The sequence below is a fragment of the Xiphophorus maculatus genome, chromosome 23 (assembly GCF_002775205.1).
Source record: "Xiphophorus maculatus strain JP 163 A chromosome 23, X_maculatus-5.0-male, whole genome shotgun sequence".
Taxonomy (NCBI): Eukaryota; Metazoa; Chordata; class Actinopteri; order Cyprinodontiformes; family Poeciliidae; genus Xiphophorus; species Xiphophorus maculatus.
The window spans coordinates 31,997,643-32,024,151 of NC_036465.1; the positions used below are offsets into that span (position 1 = coordinate 31,997,643).

Consider the following 26,509-nt stretch of genomic DNA (forward strand, 5'->3'; position numbering starts at 1 on the left):
AGTGCTTCACTTCCATTAAACATAAGAAACGTTTCAAACAGCTCTTTGAAGATAGTAGCATTGATTAGATTAACTTTTACTTTAAAAGACAGCACGTTATAGAGGCAGTGTCCTCACAAAGACTATACATATACTGGCACATGTTGGAGAGCTGCAGGAGGGGAAGACACCAGTCCAGCCAGTTCAATAAAGAACTTTAAAGCAGCCACTCTGGACGCCTGTTGATACCTCAGGAAACGCAAAGGCTTTGTATATCATTAATCTATCATTTTTATCTAAACAAATTGGGGAATGTTCCTGTCCTACTCAATATTTTTCAAAATATTGAAGGCACAATACTGTGTCAAAGACATTAATAAAATGGACACACTAAAAATTCTTTAGTAGGTTGCAAACTATGCCCTCTAACTCAGAAAATATAAGGGCCATGGATGTGATACTTACACCCTAGGAATCAGAAAGGATCAGTGAATAATCATGCCTTGTTTCATGTGTGTATTACAATATATTTAGGAGCTGTGACTATGTAAAAATATGTATAATTTTAGAAGTTTATAATTTGAGCTCTTTCAGTGAAATGCTGATTTAGTGAACTGGAACAGATCTAATTTTATGGAAAAACCTGAACATGTATTAGAATAACTGTATCAGGAACCCCAGAGAGGTCTCAAGAGAAACTCATATAAGCCATATGGGTCTATGTGGCACCATTTAGGAAATGACGTTACAAAAACATGTCAGATCAAGCTGTATGTCGCTGATTTTTTCCTCTCTCACAATATATAGCGCCCTATTCCCAATTTGGTGACACTGGCATTGATTTCCCAGAAAACTGCAGGTCCCACGTCAAAGAGTGTTACGTTTTATGAATCCAGACATACATTCCTGTTTTCATATATAACATGTACAAAGAGTAAAATTTGAGCACATGAGCAGAAGTTGTTTGGAGAGTAGAATTTTAAAAAAAAGTTAAGAGTGGCTGGACTATTTAAAGAATTATGAATTATTGGTTGCTTTATAAGAATAATGCTGCACCTACATCTTTTAACATTTCAATTTCCTTGCAGTTTCTACTATCTTTTAGGGGGTTCCATGAATGTCCATTGATTTCATAACATTGTATAAATATCTTTGCATCAACATAGGTGAAAATGTAACTTTTAAGCCCCACAACAAAAATTTTCTTTAAAAAAAAAACTTAAGTTAAAATAGGTTTATTTATTTGAATTAAGAGTTATTTCTCCAAAAAATGCCAGAAAACATATTGTTTCTGCCACTTTTATGAGCATTCTAGACTATGGCGATATTGTGTATATGAGTCTCTGCCAGCTCATTATATTTGTTGGTCACTGTCTAACATTACATTTGTCACACGTATCAAAGCAACAGTGAGGGAACTGTTGCACTTTGTATACCTTAGTTAAATCAAATTCCTGCTTCATCTGCTTAGGCAGTTTCCCCAGTGAAAGCAGAACACTTTTCTTTTTTGTCCCATCTAGCTCCTTCTGTAAGTGAGGAAGCTGAAAAAAAAGAATTACCTCAGTTCTACCTTTAACTAAAAGAAATTATCATCCGAGTGTTATCTCTGAGCTGACTAGCGTTTGATGCCGCTGAACTACTCTAGAGCAGTGGTGCCCAAGCACCAGGCCACGGACCGGTACCGGTACCAATTGGTAGCAGGCTGCGCAAGAAATAATGACCTACTTCCGGATCTTTTATTTTGAAAATTATAAACCGGATTTTACCGGTTACGTCTTGTCAAAATTGAGCCAACTTTTTTTTTTTTTAAATGGATCTTTATTGAGATACAAAATACATAACAGTACAAACAGAAATGTCTGCTAGGTGTCACCGACACATACGGTACATCACCATGACGTTACATGAACACATTTTTGTTTTTTAAACAAATTAATCAGAAACAAATAAGGCAATTACAGTAGTGGAATTCTGTATAAGGCACATATAGAAGAGGCATATTTAAAATGGAATACAGAGTAATATTGATAATAGAAAATTAGTATTACAATAAGTAATAGTGAAACAATAACTAAAGAGAAAAAAAACAAAAAAAAGGCAAAGGGGGATTCATGTATTAGGATTAATCTACATCAGTGGGCAATTCCATTAATATTTCAGCCAGGGATTCATACGATTCAATACATTTCAAGGATTTCAAATATAACTGGAATTCAGATAAGAAGATGTTAAAAACTGGGGATGATCTCAGCACTCTTTGTTTATGAATAAAGAATTTTGCCAAACAAAATATTAAGTTATAACAGAGTTCTGTAGTTTTGTTTATTAATAACACTCCAAAAGTTGCCATATCTCTAGAAATAGATTCAGGAAGTGTGATTTTTAAACTGATCCACCTTTCTAAGCAATTCCAGAATGTTTTGGTTTGGTTGCATTCATAGAAGATATGGTCTATCGTTTCAATATCACGTTCACAAAATGAGCACTTATTGTCATTGACATTAAAGCGATTTCTTAATAGTTCTTTTGAAGGGTAAATTGCATTTAAAATTTTAAAGTGTGTTTCTTTAGCTTTTGGTTGTATGGGGAGTTTAAAATAAAGAGTTCTTAACGTTTCAATTGATTTATTATCAAACTTGGAAAGAATGTTATTTCTATTAATTTTCCCAGGGAACAGAGTTTCATTAAGACAGTTTCTAATTGTGTGGTTATTGAATTTTTGGTCAGTCAATGAAACTCCATTAATTAATAAATTTGGTAATTGTGGGGTCATCGGATTATTTATCATCAAGTTTTTTACCTGATTAATAAATTGTTTCAGAAAGGCATTAAATAATTTGGTAAATTCAGCTCTTGGGGGAAAGAATTGATATCGTGCACATAATTGTTCGTAGTTTAACAGGCAAACAAGGGCATCCATTAAGTGTATAATAGACCAAATATTCTTCTCCATCCAATCTTTGTCAAATAAGGATTTATTGCGATGTAATATGAATCTGTTATCCCATATGATAGAGGAGTGTGGCGAGTAGTTATGTACATAGAGCATTTTCCAGTATAGTAATACTTGTTTATGGAACTCTGATAGTTTAATGGGCAATTTATTTATATTGAAATCAGCTAGAAGTGCAAGTTTTAAACCACCTATTTTGTTAAATACATAATTAGGGACACAATACCAAAATAACTGAGAATTTTTAACCCAGGATTTCAACCAATTAATCTTAAGGGTTCCGTTAAGACATTCAAAGTCAATTACTTTCAGACCGCCATCTTTGAATTGTTTCACCATATGACTTTTCCGTAGGTAGTGTGGCCTGTTCCTCCAAATAAAGTTCATGTTCATTTGGTTAATAGTTTTAGTTAAACTATTAATAGCAGTGCTACAAGTTGAGTAAATTAATCTTGATAAACTTTCCATTTTTGTTAAACAAATGCGTCCTAAAATAGAGAGGTCTCTTTGGAGCCATGAGTTAAGTTTGGATTTACATTCTTTGATCTTGTTTTCAATAGTTAAGGTTGATTCTTGGTTTTTGGTTATAACATTTCCTAAGTATTTAATTTCAGATTTAATTGGAATACTAGATATTTCTTTTAGGGGAGTGTCATGAATGGCTATAAGCTCACATTTTTTTAAATTTAGTGTTAGTCCTGAAGCCTCAGAAAATTTTTTAATTTTATCAATTACAATTGAAACCTGCTTGTGATTTTTTAAGAAAACGATGGTGTCATCTGCTAACTGGCTAATGATTAATTCTGTACCAAAAACATCTAATTTCTCAATGACTACACAGTTTTTAAGATAGATTGCTAACATTTCTGCAACCAAATTAAAGAGATATGGGGAGATGGGACACCCTTGAGGAATTCCAACATTAATGTTAAATCTGGCTGTGGTGCCCTTAGGTAGTACTACACAACTATTAATGTTTTGATATAAACCTCTAATTAAGTTAATAAAATTGGCTCCAAAACCAAAATGTTCAAGAACTGAGAATAAGAATTGATGTTCCACCGAGTCAAAGGCTTTATAAAAGTCAAGGAAAAAAATAAAGCCATCGTCTTGGATCATATCCCTATATTCAATCAGCTCCTTCACCAGTCTGATATTGTTGTGGATTGACCTTCCTTTTAAGAAGCCAGATTGTGATTCTGCAATAATGTTTGAGATTCCTGTTTGGAGACGCATGGTAAATATGTATGTTAGTAATTTATAATCAGAATTTCTGAGTGTAATAGGTCTTCTATTCTCAATAAATCTAGGGTCCTTGTCTGGTTTGGGTATACATATAATAATTCCTTGATTCATTGTGGTAGGTATAGAATAATTTTTAAAAATTTCTGTAAAAACTTGATGCAGTAATATTTTTATGTCTTCCCAAAAATGTTTATAAAAGTTTCCTGTAAGTCCATCTGGACCCGGTGCTTTATTTATTAATAAGCGATTAACAGCCTTATCAAGTTCTTCTCTATTGTAATTTTGTTGTCACAAGTTTTTTTGTAGTCATTCTCTATTTTAGGGATAAATGTTTCAATTTGTTTTAAAAAGTTGTGAGATTTTTGTTCTGAGAATTTGGAGGTATATAATTTGTTATAGAATTTAAAAATTTCAATTGATATTAATTTTTCATTGTTGGTTTCTACATTATTTATTATTAAGGATTTGATAGAATTTTGTTGTTGTCTTCTTCTTTCCAGATTACAAAAGTAGGCCGTGTTTTTTTCTCCTTCGATCCATTTTGCTCTTGATCTAATAAAAGCCCCTTTGGCTCTCTGGATATACATTTCATCCAGTTTGGGTTGGAGGATTGGTATTTTTTCTTTGTCTTCCATTGAAGGATTGGGCTTATTGCAATATAAATTTAGTTGTTGTACAATATCTAGTTTTTTTTTTTTTTTTTTTTGGAGTTCTTTTTTAATTTGTTTACTGAATGAGATAGAAAATTGTCTGATCTTGTACTTCAGGAATTCCCATTTTTGGACAGGGCTACTTAATTCTTCAGAGTCCTTAATATTTTGGATTAAATCTCTGATTTTTGGCAGTAGGTATCATTTTTAAGGAGACTGCAGTTAAATTTCCAATATTTACTTGTACCTGATTTCCAGTTTTGAGGTTTCATTTGTAAAGAAATAAGGCAATGTCAGTCAAAGGAGCTGCAGAGATGTCTGAGTTAATTTTATTGGACAATAATTCATTTGTTATAAGCCAATAATCAAGTCTTGACTTGCTATTTGAGTCAAACCATGAAAATTGATTACAGTTGGGATTAAGATGTCGCCATATGTCAACTAGATTTTGTTCACTGCAGAAATTGTAAAATATTTTGTTAAGGTAACTTGAGTTATGTTTAGAGGGCCATTTATCAAAAAAATTCATCATGAACAAGGTTGAGATCCCCACCAATTATAATATTGTTTGTTGAATAAAAAGATTTTAGGTGATCTAAGTTTAGGGTTATTTCTTCAAGTAATAATTTGTTCTGGGTTTGATTGTTATAACCATATATATTTAATAAAATAAAAATTACGTTATCCAAACATACAGTGAGAAATAGCCAGTGATCATTTTCATCCATTTTACTTGATATTATCTGACCCTGGAAGTTTTTAAGAAGAATAGCGACCCCTGCTGATCTTGAAGAGCCATGACAGAAATAAGTTTCATCTCCCCATTGTTTAGACCAAAAGATGCTATCTTCTTGTTTAGAATGAGTTTCCTGTAAGAATATTAAATTTGCATTTTTCCCTTTACAAAATAAAAAGAAACTTTTCCTTTTAGTTAAATCTCTTAGGCCCCTTGCATTAATAGAAATTAACAAAAGTTCACTTTTCAAGTTAAACATAAAAAATTAAAAGAACAAAAATAAAAGGCTGAACAGTATTTGAATAGGTTTACCTGAGAATAAATTGAACTGTAGGTAGCAAAAACTCCTGAACTGATCAAATTATCTGAAGTCAGAAATGTTGTGTAGATCTATTGTGACGTTAAGGAGCAACTCGTTGTCCATTGATAAAGGCATATGGGCCTTTGAACACCGCCTTTATCCCAGCTCTCCGTGATTGCTCTACTTTGGGCCACACAGCCAGTCGTGCTTCTCGGTCTTCTTTGCTGAGGTCCTCGGAGAACCGGATGTTGAGCTCCCTGCAGATGGGGTGTTGCTTAGTGGATCTCCAGAGTTCATCCCTGAAGATCCGACCAGTAAACTGGACAGTAATCTGCCGTGGGCGGTTGGTGTCGTTCGGGCCGAGGCGGTGTACAGTGTCGAGAATGAAGTCCATCTTCTCTTTCCATTGTGGCAAAATCTGCTTAATAACATTCGCGACTTTCTGTCTTGTGTCTTCCTCCTTTTCCTCTTTTAAGCCGTTAATGCGCAGATTCCATCTTCTTTTGTAGCGCTCTGATTCTGCCGTTTTCTTCCAATCTCTTGAATCTTCTTTGTCAGCTTGGCATTTGTGGTTTTAAGTTGTGTAATCTAATTTTCCTGCTTTCCGTTTGTATTTTTACAATCTTGAATTTCAGCGCTGTTGAACTCCACCGCTTTAGCAATATTTGCAATGGAGAGCGTGTTCCGTTTCATTTCTTCTCCAAAGTTCAGCATAATTTTCTGTAGATTTTTAACTGCTTCTAAAATCTTGGCATTGGATGCTTTTAAACTAACCTCCTGGTCTCCTTTTGTCTTCTTCTGTGGTACCGGTGATGGTGATGATAGGGCGTTTTTAGTCCCTTTGGCATCGGTGTCCATACAGTAGTCGTGAGTTAGCAGAGCCTTGTTAGCTTTGCTGTTAGCCATTATCCTCGTTGTTTTTTTCTTTTGCTTGTAGTTATCTTTCCCGTTATCACTGGACGCTTTAAGTTATTATTATTATTATTAATAATAAATTACGACTGTACTCCTTTTTTTGTGTCTAGTCTGGACTTCATAATGTTTAACTACTTATTTAGGGAGTTCGCTACCCGAAGCTCATTACTGCACATCCGCTCTCTCCGCCATCTTGCCGTCCTCCAAATTGAGCCAACTTGCAGCAGAATGAGTAACAAAACAACATCAGAGTACAGTGAACTATCGCTATTTCGCGGTTCACCTTTCGCGGTCTCCCTGCTTCGCGGATTTGCATTGTGCATTGTGTTCTGCATTCTGATTAGCTAAACAGTCTCTCCCTTCTTCTCTACCTGTGTGTCAAGAACGTTGCGGTATAATATGTACACGTACGTAAAACAGCTTGCCAGATTTAACATAATCGATGGTGGCATGTCGGTTTATAAGAATCTTTTTGCCCAGAAGAAAAAAGAGCGACAACAGCTATCAATAACTATATTCTTCTCTCAAAAAAAACACACCTGCACCGCGGGCTTTAGAAGAAAAAAAACAAACGCTACAGAGCGCAGTCAGGCTGCAGCGGCTCAGTCAGAAGAGCAGTGAAATACACGCGAGTCACTATTTGTCCTACTGTACTTTTCTTTTTTTTTTTTTCATAATCATTTTTTATTTTCTCCCGTTCTAATCCAATAACTCAGGTCACGGTGGGGCGGCGCTGATCTCCGCAATTCGGGCACGGGAATCCGCCTTCAGTTCGTATTAAAATTATTATTTTACAGTACAGTAGTTATTTTTAAAAAATAAATAAATAAAATGTTTATAGAGTACTTTTTATTTGTTAAACAAATGTTTGGGCCTGTAAAAAGGTTTTGTTCTTTGGTTTCAATGTATTATGGAGTATTTTATTGTATAATAATTGTAAAAAAAATAAAGGTTCCTACTTCGCGGATTTCGCGTATTGCGGTTCTTTTTGGAACGTAACCCCCGCAAAAAACGAGTGGGTTAGCCCTATCCCCTCCCCCCCAACCCCCCCACTCGATACTTACGACGCCCCGCCCCCTGCAGCAAAATTGCGAAGGGCTGACCGGTCCGCGCGACTAAAAAGGTTGGGGACCACTGCTCTAGAGGCTTCAGGGATTTCCACTGCTGGAGTGAAGTGAAATGCTGGTCTTGTACTGCTTCTCAAAGTAAATAGTTTAGTGAGATCACTGTTAATTTTAATTCTGTCTGTAGGTCTGTAGGCCCAACAGTGAAATCGCTGCAATAGCCTTTTGTAATTGCAAGAATTGCCAGATAAGCGACAGGAGCTTTTTTTTTTTATTTTAATGTCACAAGGTCAAGCAACAAACCCGTAAAAATAAATCACCGATGTTTATGAAGTAAACTGAGGTAAGATACATTGCCCACACTTACCAGAAGATTAGGACATGCTTGTAGTGCCTCCAGTACTCCAGGAATACTGAAAGCTTCATAACCTCTGACACGTCTCCTTTCCAAGTACCGAGGGTGGAGACCATATAGCTGTTCCAAGTCAGGCATCTTCTTCAAAAGAATCAAAAAGCTTCTATCTGTAAAACCTAAGCATTAAACATAATCAACTAGTGAATTGTTTATGAAGAGTATGATGGCTCATTAAAGCACTACAACACATTCCATAGAACCTTTAGATGTCTTGCAATAGGGCAGAGCAACAAATCACAATTTTTGATTTCGGCTCTAGACAATACAGACATGAACCGACTATGTTTCAGATTATATTTGTACTTCAAAGACTGGTGATTCACACATGAAATCCTGAAGAATGAAAAATTCTTTTACATTAATTTATTCTTTTAATAAATAGATTAAAAGATAGATTGGAACAAGTGTACAAATAGGCAGTTTGCTTGAGGCAAAACAATGTTTCCCTTGGAACACAAAGGGAATTCAAATAGCTTGTTCCAACCCTCCCATCCCACCTAAACCTTTACAACACCAACACTAAGATACTTAGCTGGAGTGGGGATAGTTCACTCCCTATTTTGAGCACAATAAATTGTTATAACTCAAAGCAAAATGCATTCAGTTGAAATATAACCCATACAAATGAGTTAAATAACTTAAATTTGATGCATTGAGTTTAATCCTGTGACAAGTTATTTGCTATATTATATAACAAATAACTGCTACGTGACAGCAGTTATTACATAGCAAGTTATTGATTACTTTCAACAACTTGAAAATATAATAGAAAATATTTTTGCTATTTTCACTTGAAAATAATAATTCAGGTTATTCTTTGAGTTATTTTTGTCACCATCTTGTAGCTTGACATGGGTAAAGGAGAAAATCTACAAAGCTGGAGAATTTAAAATGGTTTAAATTATTTGTTATGAATGAAACTGAATGTTTCGTCAAAAGGGCTCTTACCTGAAGGCATGTACTCCCACCAGCGACCAGCACAAAGATCCACTATTTTGATTACTCTCAAATACAGACTTACAGCTTCTCGAAGCTTTCTAGACAAACACTCCATACACACGATATCCTTCATGGGAAGGTACCTAAAATAAAAAAAGAATGTTCTTTATATATTTGCACTTTTAGGTTAGATCAAATATATGGTAGAGTTGGATCAATTAAAAAAAAAAACAGTCCAACCTTTTATTTACATAACACCAATTCACTATATATATATATATATATATATATATATATATATATATACTGTATATGTATGTATGTATGTGTGTGTGTATGTGTGATACATATACACATACATACACATATATACATATACTTTATATCCACACCTTCCGTGGAGGTGCGCACGCCCAAGCCTAAATGTTATTGGTCAGTTTACGTTTGTAAATTTGGCAGCTTGGCGCTTTTTTGTAAGCTAAAAATGAATGAGCGAAGTTTGAATCCTCCTGTAGTTCTAAGAGCTGTCTTTTGGATCCTGCCAGAGCTTTTTACAGTATGTGGAGTTCTGGCGGGTTGCCAGTTCATGAGCTTTTTGTGTGTGGGGGGGTGGGGGGAGGGGGATTTGGCGAACTGAAGAGTTGATGGGTCTCTCGGTTGGACAACTGTTTCACCCACTACTGGTGAGTTCACACCAATGATGTAATGATGACAAAACCTTCATACAAACATGGGTTTTTAATACCGTCGATCTCTGTATTCGGCTGCAGGCATTTATCCATCTTTTACATTTTTCCAGATTCCAGTTTTGAAAATGGAATAAAGTCCATTCCGCCATCTAAATGCTCTGTGTAAAGCTGCCTTCTGCATGTTCCCCACTGACAACTTTTAACATTTTTTTCAGATTATTTTCCACCAAATCTCTATGACAGCAGCAAACAATAATCAAATCTAGCCACACCGCAGACTTGATGCGCAGTGCATGGTAGAACCAAAAACATTGTCCTCCAGGTAAGGGGTGTTTAGTATTTACTTCAGGACAAATTGCAACAAACCCACTGAATTGATTGACAGGTGTCATCATATCAATTGAACAAGTACCTGACATTCAAAGTGCGTAACAGAGGTGACGAAACACCCCATGGCCCCCCCACCTCAAAAATGAAACCGGCGTCGCTAATTGGGTTTCCCCCAGAAAACTTGCTACGGGAAAACATCGTCAGTGAAATGGTATTTAAACCCACAACTGTTCTTAAAAACAACAAATCAAAGAATACAATTAAAATGAATATCAATTACTTGCATTTCTGTTTAATCCAAATTAAGTCAGCAGCTCCATAAGGCCCCAGAGCTTGAGGGGCCCATAAATGGTGATAATTTAAAACAGACCACAGATATAAATGTCGCAATTATTTATTGAGATCATCAATGCTGCTAAATTTGATTTAATGGTTTCAGTATACATAAATTAAAATATTTTCAATTGTTTATCATTTAAACGTAAAATTTTAAGGAGCTGGCAAGTTTACTTTGTAAAAGTTCAAAAAACAATATTCATAGTTTAATTGTTTTCTTACCAAAGCAACAATCTGATGCCATGAGTGTAGGACTCATGGGTGTCCAAATACTGTGATTCTCCTTTGCAGAATGATCCACAGAAACAATTGAGCTCTTTCTCAGTGTCGAACATTTAATTTATTTTCCGCTACTCAATCAGCTGTCACTGAACTCTGCTGTCCCGCACTCAGCTGTCACTGAACATTCGCTCTTCTCCCCATCTGGGGAGCCTTTCAAAATAAAACATTTCCAAAACATTTTACATTTTCATAACTCCAATTTTCTGGCAGGAGTTTAATCTTTGAGTTTGAGCTCTGTTTGTTCACAAACACAAATTAGTAAATTGCTTTTATGCTAGCAAATTAAGCAACTCACCCTCTCCCAGATTTCACTAAATCTAACACAGAAACTTTTAGAGGTGCTGAAGTTTTAGCAGCAAAAATTTAATTCTGTTCAAGGCCTCACAGCCTTGGACCGGCCCTGCACGATGAGTTAAATCCACTGCACTGCACGCAAAGATGTGCAACAAAAGGGAGATTTTATTTAATGCTGCTAATGTGGCTTTAGTAGCTCTTCCATTTAATGTTTGTGGAGTTTTTAAAAAGAGTCACAGAAACCGTTTTGGTTGTCCAAGCTTTAAGGATGAGTTTTTCATATCTCCACGCAACCATGCGCATTAACTCTGGCTGACTAAGTGGGTAAAGAATTTGAGACAGTTTGGTGTATCATGTAACCAAAAAAAATAATACTAAAAATAATTATATAATAATAATATAAAACCAACGTGATGCTTGACTATGAGGCGAGCACGAAAGCTCCTCACCAGGCGAAACCTGAATGATGAGGTTGGTGGTGGTTCGTTAATCACTAACACACCGGCTAACCAGGACCACAACACAGGGAAGACCAATACAGAGCCACACGCTGAGCAACACAGCACATAATTCTTTGTTCACAATTAGAAATCATTCTCACCACTTGCTCAACGCGCACCTCTGAAAGCACGACTTCAAGTTATTCCTGCGGTTCACATAGAGCTGCGCAACTAGATCTAACATGGTTCGTTTAAAGCTATTACCTTGATATAGAGTTCTCCAAAGAGACATAATTCCTCACATGGGGTTAATGTAAATATCCATACACGTCAGCCTGTCCAGTTTAACTGAAAGGAGATACGCGTGATGTGCGCTGAGGTAAACTGAGATCAAGCAGACGCATCACGCGAGGCAATGCGCAGAGGCGCCAGCTGTGTGATTGGTCCGCTCTCCGGCTTTAAATGCATAAAGTATAAACCTATCTTTTAGGAATAAATCAGCTCCGTCAGTGAAATGCTCAGAGCAACAGAGAAGTGTATATATATATACATATATATATATATATTTTTTTGAGTGATTTTTTATTATTATTATTATTTTCCTAAAAACAAAAATAGGCTACGCTTAGCCTGGCGGAGAGGGGGCGGGGGGCAAGGAAAGCATGGCGGGCAGATGTTCAGATGTTGTTATTATTGGGCCCCAGTCAGTGTTTTTTGTCATTAAAGATAAAAGGTTCATCTACTTGATGTGCGATCTGCTCACATATAAAACAAATGAATAAATTCCTGGATTCTCTGTTCAACTTGTTGAATATTAATGAAACTAACAGGAAATTAAATGCAACTGAATAGCCTATGTCATAATTATCATTTAAAAATGAACAAGTAAAAATAGAAACGTCAGTTTTTTGACAGTCAGTCAAATGACAGTCAACAAAAGTGTCTAGAAATTCTAAAAAGAAAAAAACAATCTCTGCTGTGTACCTGAAAATATGACAAAGAACTTCATGGGACAGCTCATTGATGTAGTCCTTGCGTTCAAAGGATGTCAGTGCTTGTTCCTCCACAATACTGCCTACTGAGGACTGAAGTTTAGAAGTCTTCTTCCTTGGTCCCATGGCTTCAGTGTCACCACCTTGCACACACTGAAATGTGCACTTGTCCTTGTGCTCTTAAGCGCCTTTTCACATGAATGAGCCTCAAACCTACAAAAAAAAAAAAATTATAACTACGTTCAAACTTATTGTGATCACCGACACCTTTAATAAAATGATTTAGTATTTTTTCATTAATTCTCTCATTTTTCTGCGAGGAGTCTATGTTGGTTGAACAGTTACAAATGTCAGTACATCTACTCCAATCTAAACACTTTCCTCAGTCAGTGTATGTAAATATATATAGGAAGAAAATGCTAAAGTAGGGATGGGTCATGATAATGAGCCAATGATATGCTAATGCTTCTGATATGCCAGAAGATGAAAAAAAAAAGTTTTTTGTTTTTTGTAATGGTTTTAAAACCAAGGAAACAAGTAACCAGTAGGGAAAGAGAAAACAAGTGCATACATAATCAAGAACAAAATAATTAGCTTACTACTACATGCTGTCTGATAGGGGCCACACATTGTCAAACAGTATTTTAAGTCCGACCTTTATCATCAATATAGTCACTTTATTGCCTTACAGCAATTGCTAGAAATGTAGTAGATGTATAAAGATTACTATTTTGTTGGACATGAAGCAGGACCTTCATACGGCTCTTGTGGATTTTTTTTGTTTGTTTGTTTTTAAATGAATTGGTTTCTGACCTGACGACTGCACTCATGGCTAAATTGGAGAATACATGTTATTTTGTACCAACAGCCCTAAAAACCCTATTACTATCTTGTCCATTGTGTAATGAAGTTAAAAATGAACTTGGAATTTTCTTTTCTGGACCAATACAACAAAATTCAAAGCATCTGTACATTTGTACATTCAAAGCATGTACAAATTCTGTCAGACTTCTTATGTCAACTAGACTTTATTTTATTCTTATTTTCTTAAACATTTTCATGACACACAACAATATGGCCACAACCAATGCAGGTAAAAGGGTATTAATCCTCACACCTGCCGAGTATTTCTACAGAATATTTGCTCTCCAACATCTACAGGTCCCTCCAGAAAAGGAAACACCTTCTTTGGCACCTGCCTTATGTAAGGCCTCAGCTAAAAAGTAGGAAAAGCTTAGAGTTAGTACAAACAACTCTGCAACTGAGCAGAGTTACGGATATGTTGCAAAAGCAACTTGATTAAGGATAACGGCTACCTGGCTTTCTGAACCCGAATGCCTAGCATATGCACATACTTGCCCCTGAACTTGCTTTGAGTTTTCTACCAACCTCGTTTTCTGAAATGAGGCCCAACAGTCACTACTACCTCCTTTCAATCTGAATCAGCTCAAACGTAAACGCCGAGAAATATTTAACAAACCATTAAGAATTCAGTTTTAAAATGCCGTTTTTAAAACAACGAAACTAAAAGTAATGCTTAAAAAACATTATCAAACAGAAGAGTTATTGATGAACAGAAAGAGCCTTACGTTCTAAACTCGCTCTTAAGCTGGGTCTCCCAGAAAAGTCCTGAAAAGTTCCAGCTGCAGTCTTTGAAAGCGTCTGGGAACTCCAGCAAAACTGAAAAACAAACTCGTACGACCTAACAAACCTACCAGTATTGCTTCTTCTGTTTCTGTTAGTGGTCCTTCTTTCCCGTCCGTAAAAGACTGTACATCCGGTTCTTCTCTTCTTCTTCTCCTTTTGCTTCTTCTTCTTCTTATTATTATTATTTTTACCAACAAACTTCAGGTGCATTTACCGCCACCTACCGGACTGGAGTATGATCATCAACGATAGTAAGAGGGAATTTTATTGTACACACGTAAGTGTGCAAATTCACAAACATACACACTCATGTGCACATATATGTATATGTGTGTGTATGCACATGCTTACACTCATGATACCTTAAGGATTTTGTTTTGAATAATAGGTTTCTCCTTACTTTTGCTTTTAGGAATTCTTAATAATATCCAATTTCAGGGATGTTTAGCTAATATATCTACTTCTTCATTTCTTTCAATACCTATACGTACAGGAGTCCAGACAAATCGAACAAGGCATTTCTTATTATGTAGCTGAACTATCCATCCATCCATGTTCTGTACATTGTTGTCCCTAGTGGGGTTGGGAGGGGTGCTGGTGCCTATCTCCAGCTAACTTTTCAGGTGAGAGGTAGGGTTCACCCTGGACAGGTCGCCAGTCTGTCGCAAGGCAACACAGAGACAGACAGGACAAACAATCATGCACGCACACACTCACACCTAGGGAGAATTTAGAGATCAATTAACCTGACAGTCATTTTTGACAAATCTGACAGTTTTTGGACTGTGGGAGGAAGCCGGAGAACCCGGAGAGAACCCACACATGCACAGTGAGAACATGCAAACTATGCAGAAAGATCCCAGGCCTGGAATCGAACCCAGGACCTTCTACAGTGCCACTGTGCAGCTCATAGCTGAACTAATAAACTTGAAAATTTACATTTAAACGGGACCGGCCAAAGTGTGCCTGTCGGTTGGAACCCAGCGTTCTGATGCTAAAAATTAGCATCAATGCTAAGTTTAGCTAACAATTACAAAATAGCATGTGGAGAATCACAAGAATGTTAACTAACATGGACTTGTACCAGTATGTTAAAATTAATGCATAAGCTAAAATTAGCCTGAATGCTAGCGTGAATGCTGTTAGTAGCATTGGGGCATCACTAGCATGTTGTTTGTCATTGCCTTGCTCCATTCAGTAAACTAAACATGGCTAAACAAGAAAGACAAAACACTTGGTTTTCAACACTTGGTTTCTTTTAGGAAATAAATCAAATTCTGTTAGAAATCAATTAATTCGATTTTTAAAAAACACTGGGTTATTTAATCATATTTAAAGTTTGTATATATGTGTGGGTATGCATGTGCGTATACACACATACATATATATATATATATATATATATATATATATATATATATATATATATATATATATATATATATATATATATATATATATATATATATATATATATATATATGTGAGTGTGTATGGATGTGAATTTGCACATTCGTGCATACCATTGAGAGGTGTATTATTAGATTCCCTCTGAGATCATTGATGACCACACTCCAGTCTCGTAGGTGGCGGTAAATGCACCTTAAGTTGGTTGCCATCCGCCAATAAAAAAAAACAAAACAAAAAAAACAGAAGAAGAAGAAGAAGAAGAAAACGGAAGCTAAGTCCAGGAAATATGGAGAATCCGGAGTTATCTTTCACTTTGGCTTATACCGTGTTTGCTGTTTGTCTCATCTTTACACCGAACGAATTCCGCGCAGCAGGTTTAACCATCCAAAATGCGTTTTCGAACTGGCTGGGCAGTGAGGATATTGACTTCATCGGGCATCATTTGAGGAGGACCAGCCTCACTGTATTGATCCACAGTTCTCTTCCTCTAGGTTAGCTGTTAGCTGACTCTTGGTCAAAGACTTTCAGATTACAGAACGTTGATCCGGTAATCTTGTTAATTTAAAATCTAAATTACCAAGAGCTGGTATGTTTTCATGCATACAGCATGGGTATTCTTTCCAGTATATATTATCTAAATATATTAGATTGTATATTTAGATAATAAATATATTATTTATTATATTTAACCCCATATATCTAATATTTTTCCCAGTAAATATTATATAATATTGACTGGAATATTAGATATTTAATGGAAAGCATACCCATGCTGTTATTCTCCCCAGGTTACTTCATGGGAATGTGTGTTGCTGCCCCAGAAAAGAACCTGATATATGTTCACCAGGTAGGTGCTGTTTTAATCAGTATTTGGGATTCAAATCAGACACAATATATGACCATATTCAGCCTCTAATATTCACAGTTGGTCGACCTGTCATGCAAGAATTATAAGAGCCACAGCTGTTTTGAAACATAAGTGCAGCAATACAGACTGACACCCTAAGCTTTCAACAATCAAGTGAATTTAGGTCACCAGACACATTAGAGTACAGTGTATTTGACTAGTTTTAAATAGCTGTTTTTGCATGATCTTGTTGGATCATTTCAGATCGCTTAAATGAAATTTAAGTCAGATTCCTGGCTGAGTCAGGGATCTCACTCTGCTCTGAACAAGTGGTAAATCGGGCCAAGAAATATTTTGATATTTTAATTATCTCAGCACACTAAGCCTCCAAGATATGTAAATATGCACTTAAATGGGCACCTTGTGTATCCTTGGATACTTATGATGTTGCTCATTATTCAAGTGTAGCGGGATCAGTAATGCATAAGTTACAGATTTGAAGTAATGCATATTAAAATATAAACCACATTTTTAATTTGTGGGTTTAATTCCTGAATTAAACCCACAAATTAACACATTTTGAAAAATTCCACACAACTGAGCTGCGTCAGGAAAACTAGGCTTTGCAGATTTCGGAATGGAGAACTGCCACACTCCATCGTGATTCTTTTGTCATTTAAATTCACTCCATATCATACTTGTCACAAGTATTCAAAACAACAGTGATATTTATGCTTCTGCTGGTGAGCCTTAAGGACCTTTCAAATTAAAAAGGGGTTTTGGGCCAACTTAAAGTCTGCACAATTCATCAGTTTTCTTACATTTCTCTCTGAGACACTATACATAGATGGATGATCACTGAGGTTATATGTACCACAGATTAACACATAAATGTGACAAGGTCTGAGTCAAACAGACTGTAAACATGTTGATAGAGTGGTGACACTAGTGCATAATTCTGCACAATTGAACAATTGGTGCAAGAAGAAAATTTGAATTATTTGGGCCTGATGTACTTGACCGATATAACCTGCAGATGACAGTGACTACCGTATCAGGTGCTGGCCTTTAACCCCCTTTCCAAGCCTCCAGAGTGCAGAAGAGGATCACTTAAGTACTGCTCACTCCTATATGCACCCAAATGTGGACCATTCCATCGGCCTCCTAAACTGACAGTGGTGGTGTGTTCCTTTTATTTTTCATGCCACTACTGTGGCTACCAAAAATTAGATAAACATCAACTTCAGTTTATTTATTCAAGATGATAAGTTTTGTATCTAATCTGAACCCTATTGTATTGTGTTTCACCAGATTAGTGCCAGCTGGAGAGTTTTTCTCTTTCTCTCTGTGAGCCTTCAATTGACCAGCTGGCTGCTTGTCATTTACTGGTACTGCTGTCATTGGCACAACCATCCCATCAGCAGGACACTTAAAGCTCATGCACAACTTCCTTATTCCACCTCTGGCCATGTGGCAGCCAGCATCAACAGAGAGTTCAGACGAATAGACAAAGTTGTGACAGGAGTGCCTGGAGCCCGAGTTATTGTTACAGATAGCTGGATACTGAAGGTGAGTGTAACAGTGATCTCTTCAATACTAGGTAAACAATTTCTGCAAGGAAAAAACTGCCTTATTCCTCAAACAAATGTGCTTCTGACAACTTGCATATTAATATTTCATTGAATTCACTAAAGGTCTGTCAAAATTCCTTTGTCTTCAACTTTTAGCACAGTTACTTTCATTCCTTTTTATGACCCTTTTCAAGGTATATTTTTTTCTTTTGTCTGAGTGGGGTTTTGTTTATAAAGCCTTGCTGTGATCAAAACTAGAGGCGGTCCAATTAAATATTTATGTGTGACCTTTATTTTGATGACAACCTTTTGTTTGGTGAAACATACATAGTTAATAAGGTATGAATAATTGATATCTTGATATAACAAATACTACTAAAAACCTTGATTTAACCAGGTAGTCACCATTGAGATTAAGAATGTCATTTTAAGGGAGACCAGGTAATGATGAAAAGCAACATAAAACAACAGTTACAAACATTACATACAAATAACATCCACAAAATCTACCTAGAAAAAACGTTTTAACTCATACAGGCTGTAAACGTTTACATGTTATACATGCACTTAATCTGAAAATTTGGCACATTACTAGAACACAATGTGTTAAATTCTATCTAATCTAACGCAGATTAATCAAACCACTGTTTTGACCTTAAAGCCTCTCTTCTGTGGAGGGTTACCTAATTCTAGGGGGAGGCGACCTGTCAGGTTGCCAACAGTTGGAAAAGTTGCACATGTTGACAGGCAGATTTGTTGCAAATTTGATAAGAATATGACTGCTTAATTCTAATTTAACTAATTCATTATTAAATCATATTTATTTATGTAGCGATTAGTTATTTAATATTATCCGTGGCAGCTCACACTTATGCAACAGACGGAACAGCTTTTAGCTCTCTTAACAACTAGACAAGCTGTACATTATTACAGGACGTTGTTGAAAAAAGGACACAGATGTCATGTTGACATGGTGAAGGACTCACACCAGACTCATTCTATCCAGATTTCCACGGATTGTGGTTAGGCACAGAAAGAAACACTAGCGGTGCAACATTTGTGTCATTGGACTTTGAGGGCTGCAAAGATACTAACAAGGTTGCCTTCTTCTAAGACCTGGCTGCTGGAGCTACTACAGATTAGCTTCAAAGGAGGATGTGTGAAGCTGGACTGCTGTCACCGCATTCTGGCATGTTGTCTGGGCCCCAACCAGCAACTCCGGCAGTTGTGTTGAAGCTCCACGACTTTCAAGACAAAGCTTGGATTATGCAGGAAGTGAGGAGGGCTTAGTCTCTGGACTACAAAAGTGCCCAGATCATGATGTTTGAGGATTTTTCTGCTGCTGTTGAAAGGAATCAACAGGAGTTTTACTAGGTGAAGCAACAGCTTAAGAAAAGAGGGATTGTGTTTGCAATGCCATCCAGTTGGATGGCTGTGCTCGGGATCAAACATAATGGACAGGAAAAAGTCTTTAAACATCCCAAAGATGCGCCTTTTTGGATGGAACCCTTCTGGGTCGTATCCATCTGATCAAGATGAACATTCTCCCCCGCCTTTTGCATTACTTTTAGATGCTGCCAATATAGTTGTCAAGGAAGATTAGTGCAACTTTAAATAGTTCCAATTTATCTTTTATTTCGCATAACAAAAAGAACAAGTTAAGATACAGTTTAGTTTTCTCTGTTTAAAGGGCAGGATTAGCTGCACCCTCATTTCCTGTTTACCTATGGCCTGCAAAGTGTAGGTTTCTTTTGGAATGGTGCATACAAGACCTTGACTCAATGTGGCTCAGTTGCGAATCAGCCGCTTTAGGTAGGGTGCCTTTACGAAATCTGTTATACGTCTCTTATACTAGAGCTGTGGTGCTGGTAAATATGCTTTTAAATAATATGTTAAACATCTGGTGTAAATTCAGAAAAATGGAAAGGGTATGACAGTTGTTTCTCCTCGCTAACTCCTATTTATGAGAATCCCAACTTTCAACCTGGACTTTGATCTGGTCTCACTGACTGGTAGCGCAGAAGTATAAAAATTGTGGGAGACACGATTCAACGTAGGCTCAATTCTGCCCTCAATGACCTCAATGTAGACAATTCTGGTAGAGAAAAGGCAAATGGAAAACTGATGATGGTATAATTGAGGACTGAGAGGCCTTGATCAACCACCCCTCAAAGGTTCTGGTGTCGAACTCCTTTGGGGAGAGACAAAAAGTGTTAGGAGTAATCTATAGCCTATCTTGTATAGACTCCTGAAGCTAGACATTGGATGAATCCAACATTGTCAGAACTTGGTATCAAATGTCAATCTGCTGTTGATTCATTTAATTCAGTGGTTCTCAAACTTTTTTCAGTGATGTACCCCCTTAAAAATATATTTTTAGTCAAGTACCCCCTGACACGGGCAAAACATTTTTGGAATAAAAAAGAGGTACAGTGCTGTAAAATCACTGTCTGATTTATTAAAGCCAAACAACTTATATCAGTGAACCTGACAAATACATCCATATTGCAAACTTTGCATGGTTAAACAAAAAAGAAAAACAGAAGACGGTGACCACCAGGAAGGTATAAAACCAGTCAAAACTGAAATATGCAAAATGCTGCTTATTTATATTGGTCTCTGTAATGGTACAAAATTAAATATATACTGTACATAAATAACTAAAATGTGTTCACAGAAAAAACTTGACTTGATGAAGTTTATAACTTTAATGCTGTCGTTCAAAACATCGTGAAACACAGGGCACATTTTCTTAGACGCTAGCGCTTCCCTGTGTATCACACAGTGCGTCCACATGATGCCGGGATTTTCTTTTTTAATCCGCGCTATGAGCCCTTTCGCGCTGCCCGTCATTGATGCAGCCGCATCTGTGCAGACGCGGCTGCAGGATTTCCAGCTGATAGCTTTTTCAGTGAAAAACATGTTAACGACATTAAAAGATGTCCTCTCCGGTTGTTCGCCCCTCCATTTCTTTGCAGAATAGGATGTGTTCACAGATGTTGTCCGTGTCAATGTATCTTACAAATGCAACAAGTTGCGCATTTCCACTCACATCTGTGGATTCATCCAGCTGCAGTGAAAATGAGTCGCCAAGTTTCCCCACAACTTGTTCGACAATGTCTGTGCCCATGTTATCTATGTTATAGCTTTAATAGTATAAAGCTACATAATTTTTAAAGTTTAATCAGTAATACTTTTATAACAAATTTATGGCAGATCATGATTTCTTTGTTAATGTCAAGTTGTCATAACAAAGACATTTTGAATAATATCAACTTTGTATTAAAAGTGTCATGATTTACCGAATGACACTTTATGACAACAGTCATAAATATTCATGAAGATTTACTCTTGTTCATGACAGGTGTTATGTCATGTTTATGACGGTGTCATGACAGTCTTATTCACAACCTGTCAAATAAAGTGTTACCGAGAACAATAACTAATTTGTTCAAAAGAAAAGACAGTCATTCCTAAGTTATTTATATAAAAAACTGCAGTTAAATACAAATAAAATTACTAGTATTAAAAGTAACTTTATTTGTATTTAAGATTATAATTTTACTTATAATGAGGTACTTTTTGTTACTCAAAAAGTACCTCATTACTTTTTGCTCAGAACGTTTGTTGAGCAAAAGTGCAGCTCATCACAAAGGAAATGAGAACATATTGGCCTCAAGCAGCTTTTTTAAAGTGGCACTAGGCCTGTCGCGATAAACGATAAATCGATTAATCGTACGATAAATTAAAACTATCGACGTCATTTCAATTATCGGCATTATCGTCTCTTCCGTCCTTTTTCTCTTTCTGTTGATGACACCGAATGAAAAAAGGCTCAACTCCGGTGCTCTCCACTGACCCTCCCTTCCTCATTTCCTTAGTGTAAAGCCCAGCGCACACGACACGATCTTAGAGCTGTCGGCCGATTGTCGGCCCATTTTTAAAACCTGACAGATCACACATTAGCCGACAGAAATCCTAGGTATAACGGTTCGATCGGGTTCGTTCCTGCCTTGTGGTGTCCAACAATGGGCACAAAATAATGGCTGCAAGTCCAGTGAACTAATTTTAAAACCAGGTATTAATCAATGCTTTACTGCAATCTACCTGCAATGCGTGTAGCTAGTGTCAGCGTAAAGTCCTGGCTGAATGAAAATCATTATAACCTATTTACGTCACGTAACGAAGAACAGCTGAAAAGTTACCGGGTTTGTCAACTGCGGTAGCGATTTCGCTCCAACTCCTCCTCTTGTCATTTCTAAATTCTTTGCATGTTGAATAAACATTAATATTGTTTCCACGTATCATCTCCGATGTCCGCTGGACTTCGGGTTGCGCCGTGTCAGCTGTTTGGGATTCCCCGACGTAATTTCCCCTCAGAAAACACGGAGGAGAATCCGCGCTTTCTGATTGGCTACCTGTCACATTCAACAGGCTGAGGTAAGATCCCAGTGGGGAAAACCTGATTTAGATCGGAGCGGCAACGAAGATGTACCGTAACACACCACACACTCTTAGGAAGACCAAAGGTCTAAGCTTGTCATAAGGGGAAAAATAGGAGCAAAAAATCATGTAGTGTGAACTATTGCCTCAGGTAGTCGATGTGCCCATTTTCTCTATTTAAATCTAATTATTACTGAAGGGCAACATAATATACAGACTTCATAATCTGCACTCTTTTGGTTGAATGCAGTATTTATTTCCACTTTGGCTTTATGCTGTTTAGATGTTATCAAGTACATTTTTTGTTAATGGAGACTGAGAATCCATTTTGTTTTTGGTTGTTTTGTTTATTTTGTTTATCAGCTCCAGTGTTAAATATTCTTTTGAAAATAAAGTGTATCTATCTTTGGCAGGAAATCGCATGCATTATTACGTAATTTCCATTAAATCAGTGTAAAAAGGTCTTCAGACAATATTATCGTTTATCGCAATAATTTTTTGAGACAATTAATCGCTCAGCAAAATTTGCTATCGTGACAGGCCTAAGTGGCACATTTATAAATAAAAAGCAACAAAATATTATGTGTATAATGGGAAATTAATTTCCAGTATTTTATGTCAGCTGCTGTTTGTTACTCCTATGTAATAGCTTTAAATAACTGATTCCAAACTAAGTCAAAAGAAGAATTATAATTGCAAGTACCTGATAAAATTGACATTTACATTTGTTAAAATATTAAAAGTTTACAGTATCTGATAAAACTGCTGCCTATACTTACAGCTAAACTGATGCATTAAATTCAGCAAGGGCTTTTCTTTTTCTCAGAAGTTAACTTGAACTAAGCTTGATAGATTTTGCTCCTCTGTCTTCCAGTTGATGCAACATCATGAGATCTTAATACAAACAAAGCTGAAAGATCAATCCTGTTTTTTCTGGTGTTTTATCTTTATTCATTAATGGATATTATTTCAAATGTAACTGAGTAACTTTACTCAAAATTCAAGGAAAAGTAAAAGTTCAGGTTTTGTATACAACTTTAAGGATAAATTAGACAAACTGTAATTACAGCAATAGATGTAAATGTAACTTATTCCATTCCACCCCGTACGGCAAAACCAAAATATTAATTTTTTCCACATTGTGAAGTGCTTATACCTTCTGCGTTATCCATACAGGTAGCCTAGACTCTATGTATGATTTTATACATAAGTACTGGTAGGTCTGTACTTATGCCATGATTCTGTTATTTCTTTCCATTTTTCCATAGTTAACTCATTCTGCAGATCTTCATCCCATTCTCTCTTGAGACCACTAAGTTTTGGTGGGTGAAAATGTCTCTGAAGGAATTCTTAATTTTATTTTCCACCCGAAATCATAAATTTGGATAAACATACATTTGAATAAACATATTCAGCAACTCACACCAAACTTTGCCTAAAATTGTCTCCAGCATGAAATGAAACAATTTTAATGGAATCACAAGTGGGTGTGGCCAAACTGCTCTACAGCAACCCCTAAGGTACGATAGGACAAACTGCACATCGTAGAGATCTGAAAGTTGGTACGTAGGTAGATCCCCCAACCCCCAAATTATGAAAAAAAGTATCTTGGAGGTATACCGTAATATGCACAGGGAGGCGGCAAAGGGCAAATTTTACACACCTTGAACTTTAATGAACTCCTAGGGATTTTGAGCTGTCTGCTTCATTTTTGGTCAGTATGCAATAACAGGTGGGGAATTAAAGCATGCCCCTAAACTGACAATCACGTTGGACTTTCAAAATAAGAGCATCCATACCCTAGAAAATGAAAAACCTTCATATTTTTCACATCAAGTAATTGCTGTTTTGGGCTTTATATGACTGGTTTAACCGAACCACTGTTGCACATGGGATTAGTGTGGTCTTTTAAAATTTAGCTTACTGAAAATTTCTAAGCCTCATCATTACTTACTTACTCTGAAAATAGACTATAATGTGATATTGGCTTATAACAAAGACTTCCCTGATGGTGACAGAACACATTCTCATGGCAGAGTCAACAAGCTAGCCTCTCTGGTGGGAGGCTAGCATGTTGTTATTGCTAACGTTAGCACTAACATTAGCAGTGCAACGCCTCTCACTAGTGCACTGCTTTGCAAGGGAGTGCATTGGCATTAAGCTTTTCCCTTAAATAAGCATTTAGTTGTTTTTTTTTATTTATTAGCTACGTTTAGTATACTGAAAAAGCAAAAATCTTTTGAGGTAAAAAATTGGTGCTTTTACCTCAAATGCATTATTTTCTTTGTCTTATAGAGGAATTTTAATTGCATTTTAAGATAATTTGACTTTTGTCTGTTAGAAAGAGCAGTTATTCAAAAATGCCGGCTCTTTTTCTGTTTGTAGGTGACCACATATCACATTGACATGGCCTTACAAAGTGATTGTCATGTGACCGTGACAGATTCCAGGCAGCATCAGCTGAGCCCAGATTCACCTTCCCCCATAGAGATCCTGAGCTTGAGGGTGGAGAGCATTAACCCTACAGTCAGACCATTCAATATTAGGTGTGTGTGTATGTGCTTGTACACAATTCATTCAATAATTCTGTATAAATGGTTTAGTGACCAATTGGTTATTCTTTTTGTTTCTGTTTTTAGTCTTAACTCAACAGATTATACTGATTTGAGGGTAAAGCTCCGAGCTCCCATCAGAACTTCTCCCAATGTTGTGATCCACCAAACAATGAGTGAACTCTTTCTGGAAACCTTCAGAGCTCAGGTGGAGCTCAATCAACGATACACACTCCCCAGTGGACAGGTAGTATTCTGAATCTCTTGCAAATCAGAGATTTTGTTCAACAACCACAAAGAAATATAAGCAAATACATTTTGCTTACTCTTCCTATATCTACAGGAAGTGGAACCCTGTATCGGCTGCATGCAAGTTCCAGCAAGTACCAAGTTGGTTAGACTCTGCCAAACAGCAGGTAAGAGCTTACATTTGTGAGTTTCTGACATTGTTTATGCTTATGTCAGAAACAATGACACATGTTTTTTTCCCTTAGAAAGACACAAGAAATCACTTTTTAAATTAAGGCTTATTAGTTTATAGTATATCCTCAGAGTAAGTAATGGGAAGACTGTGTTCATATTTGGGTCTATAATAACCAACATCACTGTCTGTATCTTGACTACAGGAATAGACAATGAATCAGAGTGCCAGCAGTGTTTCTGCAGACCCATGTGGTGCCTCTTTTGTTTGGGTCGATGGTTTGCCAGTCGCCAGGACCAACAAAGACCTCAGACTTGGTTATCCAGCAAGGTTCCCTGCCCTACATGCAGAGCCAAATTCTGCATACTAGATGTTTGTATGGTCCACTGACCCACAATATTAAAATGACATATTCTCAGATAAACCCACATCTGTGTCAAGCAAAGAAGCCACATAGCAGCACCGAACGGGACACTGCCTTCATTATGTGGCCTTACTCATGAACTACAAATGTATTCTACCGTCTCAAATGATCTACAACATTCAGATCACATACCCTACAAAATAAGAACCTTCATATCATATTTTTCACATCAGGTAATTACTGTTTTGGGCTTTATATGACTGGTTTCTAACCTGTCATATAAACAGTCATATATATATATATATATATATATATATATATATATATATATATATATATATATATATATATATATATATACACACACACACACAGTTGGGTTCAAAATAATAGCAGTCCCACATTACTAGCAAGATAAATCACTGTTTTTGTTTAAATTACAACTTCTACATCTCAAGTAATTCTCTAGGAGGTTTAGTAATGGTATAGAAAACCAACAGGCATGATATGCAAGCTGCTGATTCTATGAAACTGAATCATTTACTGAAAGGGATGTGTTCAAAAAATAGCAGTGCTGAGTCCAATTAGTGAGGTCATTGATTATGTGGAACCCTAAATATTAGTTTATGATTCTTAGGAAAGATGAATCTTCCAGCATTTCTTAGTTTATCAAGTTTATTTTTGAGTTCGTACA

The 26,509-nt window shown here is 36.5% G+C and overlaps 2 protein-coding genes across 3 annotated transcripts in view; one reads left to right on the forward strand and one right to left on the reverse strand.

The window, feature by feature from the left end:
• fbxo38 (F-box protein 38) overlaps nt 1-14,382 on the reverse strand; it is a 53,495-nt gene extending 39,113 nt beyond the window's left edge. The window contains exons 1-4 of one of the 2 annotated variants that reach the window (XM_023328611.1): nt 14,276-14,382; nt 12,553-12,773; nt 9,207-9,340; nt 8,211-8,374 (exon numbers count right to left, since the gene is read on the reverse strand). In XM_023328611.1, the coding sequence (XP_023184379.1) occupies nt 8,211-8,374; nt 9,207-9,340; nt 12,553-12,686 (432 nt within the window). In that variant the 5' untranslated portion in view covers nt 12,687-12,773; nt 14,276-14,382. Of the gene's footprint in view, nt 1-8,210; nt 8,375-9,206; nt 9,341-12,552; nt 12,774-14,149 lie in introns of both variants that reach the window. The other variant, XM_023328612.1, reaches the window with a different exon arrangement.
• A 1,482-nt stretch (nt 14,383-15,864) lies between these two features.
• On the forward strand, nt 15,865-26,115 carry tmem129 (transmembrane protein 129). The gene is made up of 7 exons (XM_023328765.1): nt 15,865-16,108; nt 16,406-16,464; nt 17,776-18,033; nt 24,864-25,024; nt 25,118-25,277; nt 25,374-25,446; nt 25,657-26,115. The coding sequence occupies exons 1-7, from the start codon at nt 15,904-15,906 to the stop codon at nt 25,839-25,841; spliced, it is 1,101 nt and encodes a 366-aa protein (XP_023184533.1). The 5' UTR covers nt 15,865-15,903; the 3' UTR covers nt 25,842-26,115.
• The last annotated feature ends 394 nt before the right edge of the window (nt 26,116-26,509 follow it).

What these genes read in the sequence shown, in the direction of transcription:
- tmem129 (XM_023328765.1), top strand. Translation starts at nt 15,904, where the DNA reads ATGGAGAATCCGGAGTTATCTTTCACTTTGGCTTATACCGTGTTTGCT. An exon ending in CAGATAGCTGGATACTGAAG is followed by an intron (nt 18,034 to 24,863) that starts GTGAGTGTAACA and finishes TTCTGTTTGTAG; the next exon opens with GTGACCACATATCACATTGA. An exon ending in TAGACTCTGCCAAACAGCAG is followed by an intron (nt 25,447 to 25,656) that starts GTAAGAGCTTAC and finishes TCTTGACTACAG; the next exon opens with GAATAGACAATGAATCAGAG.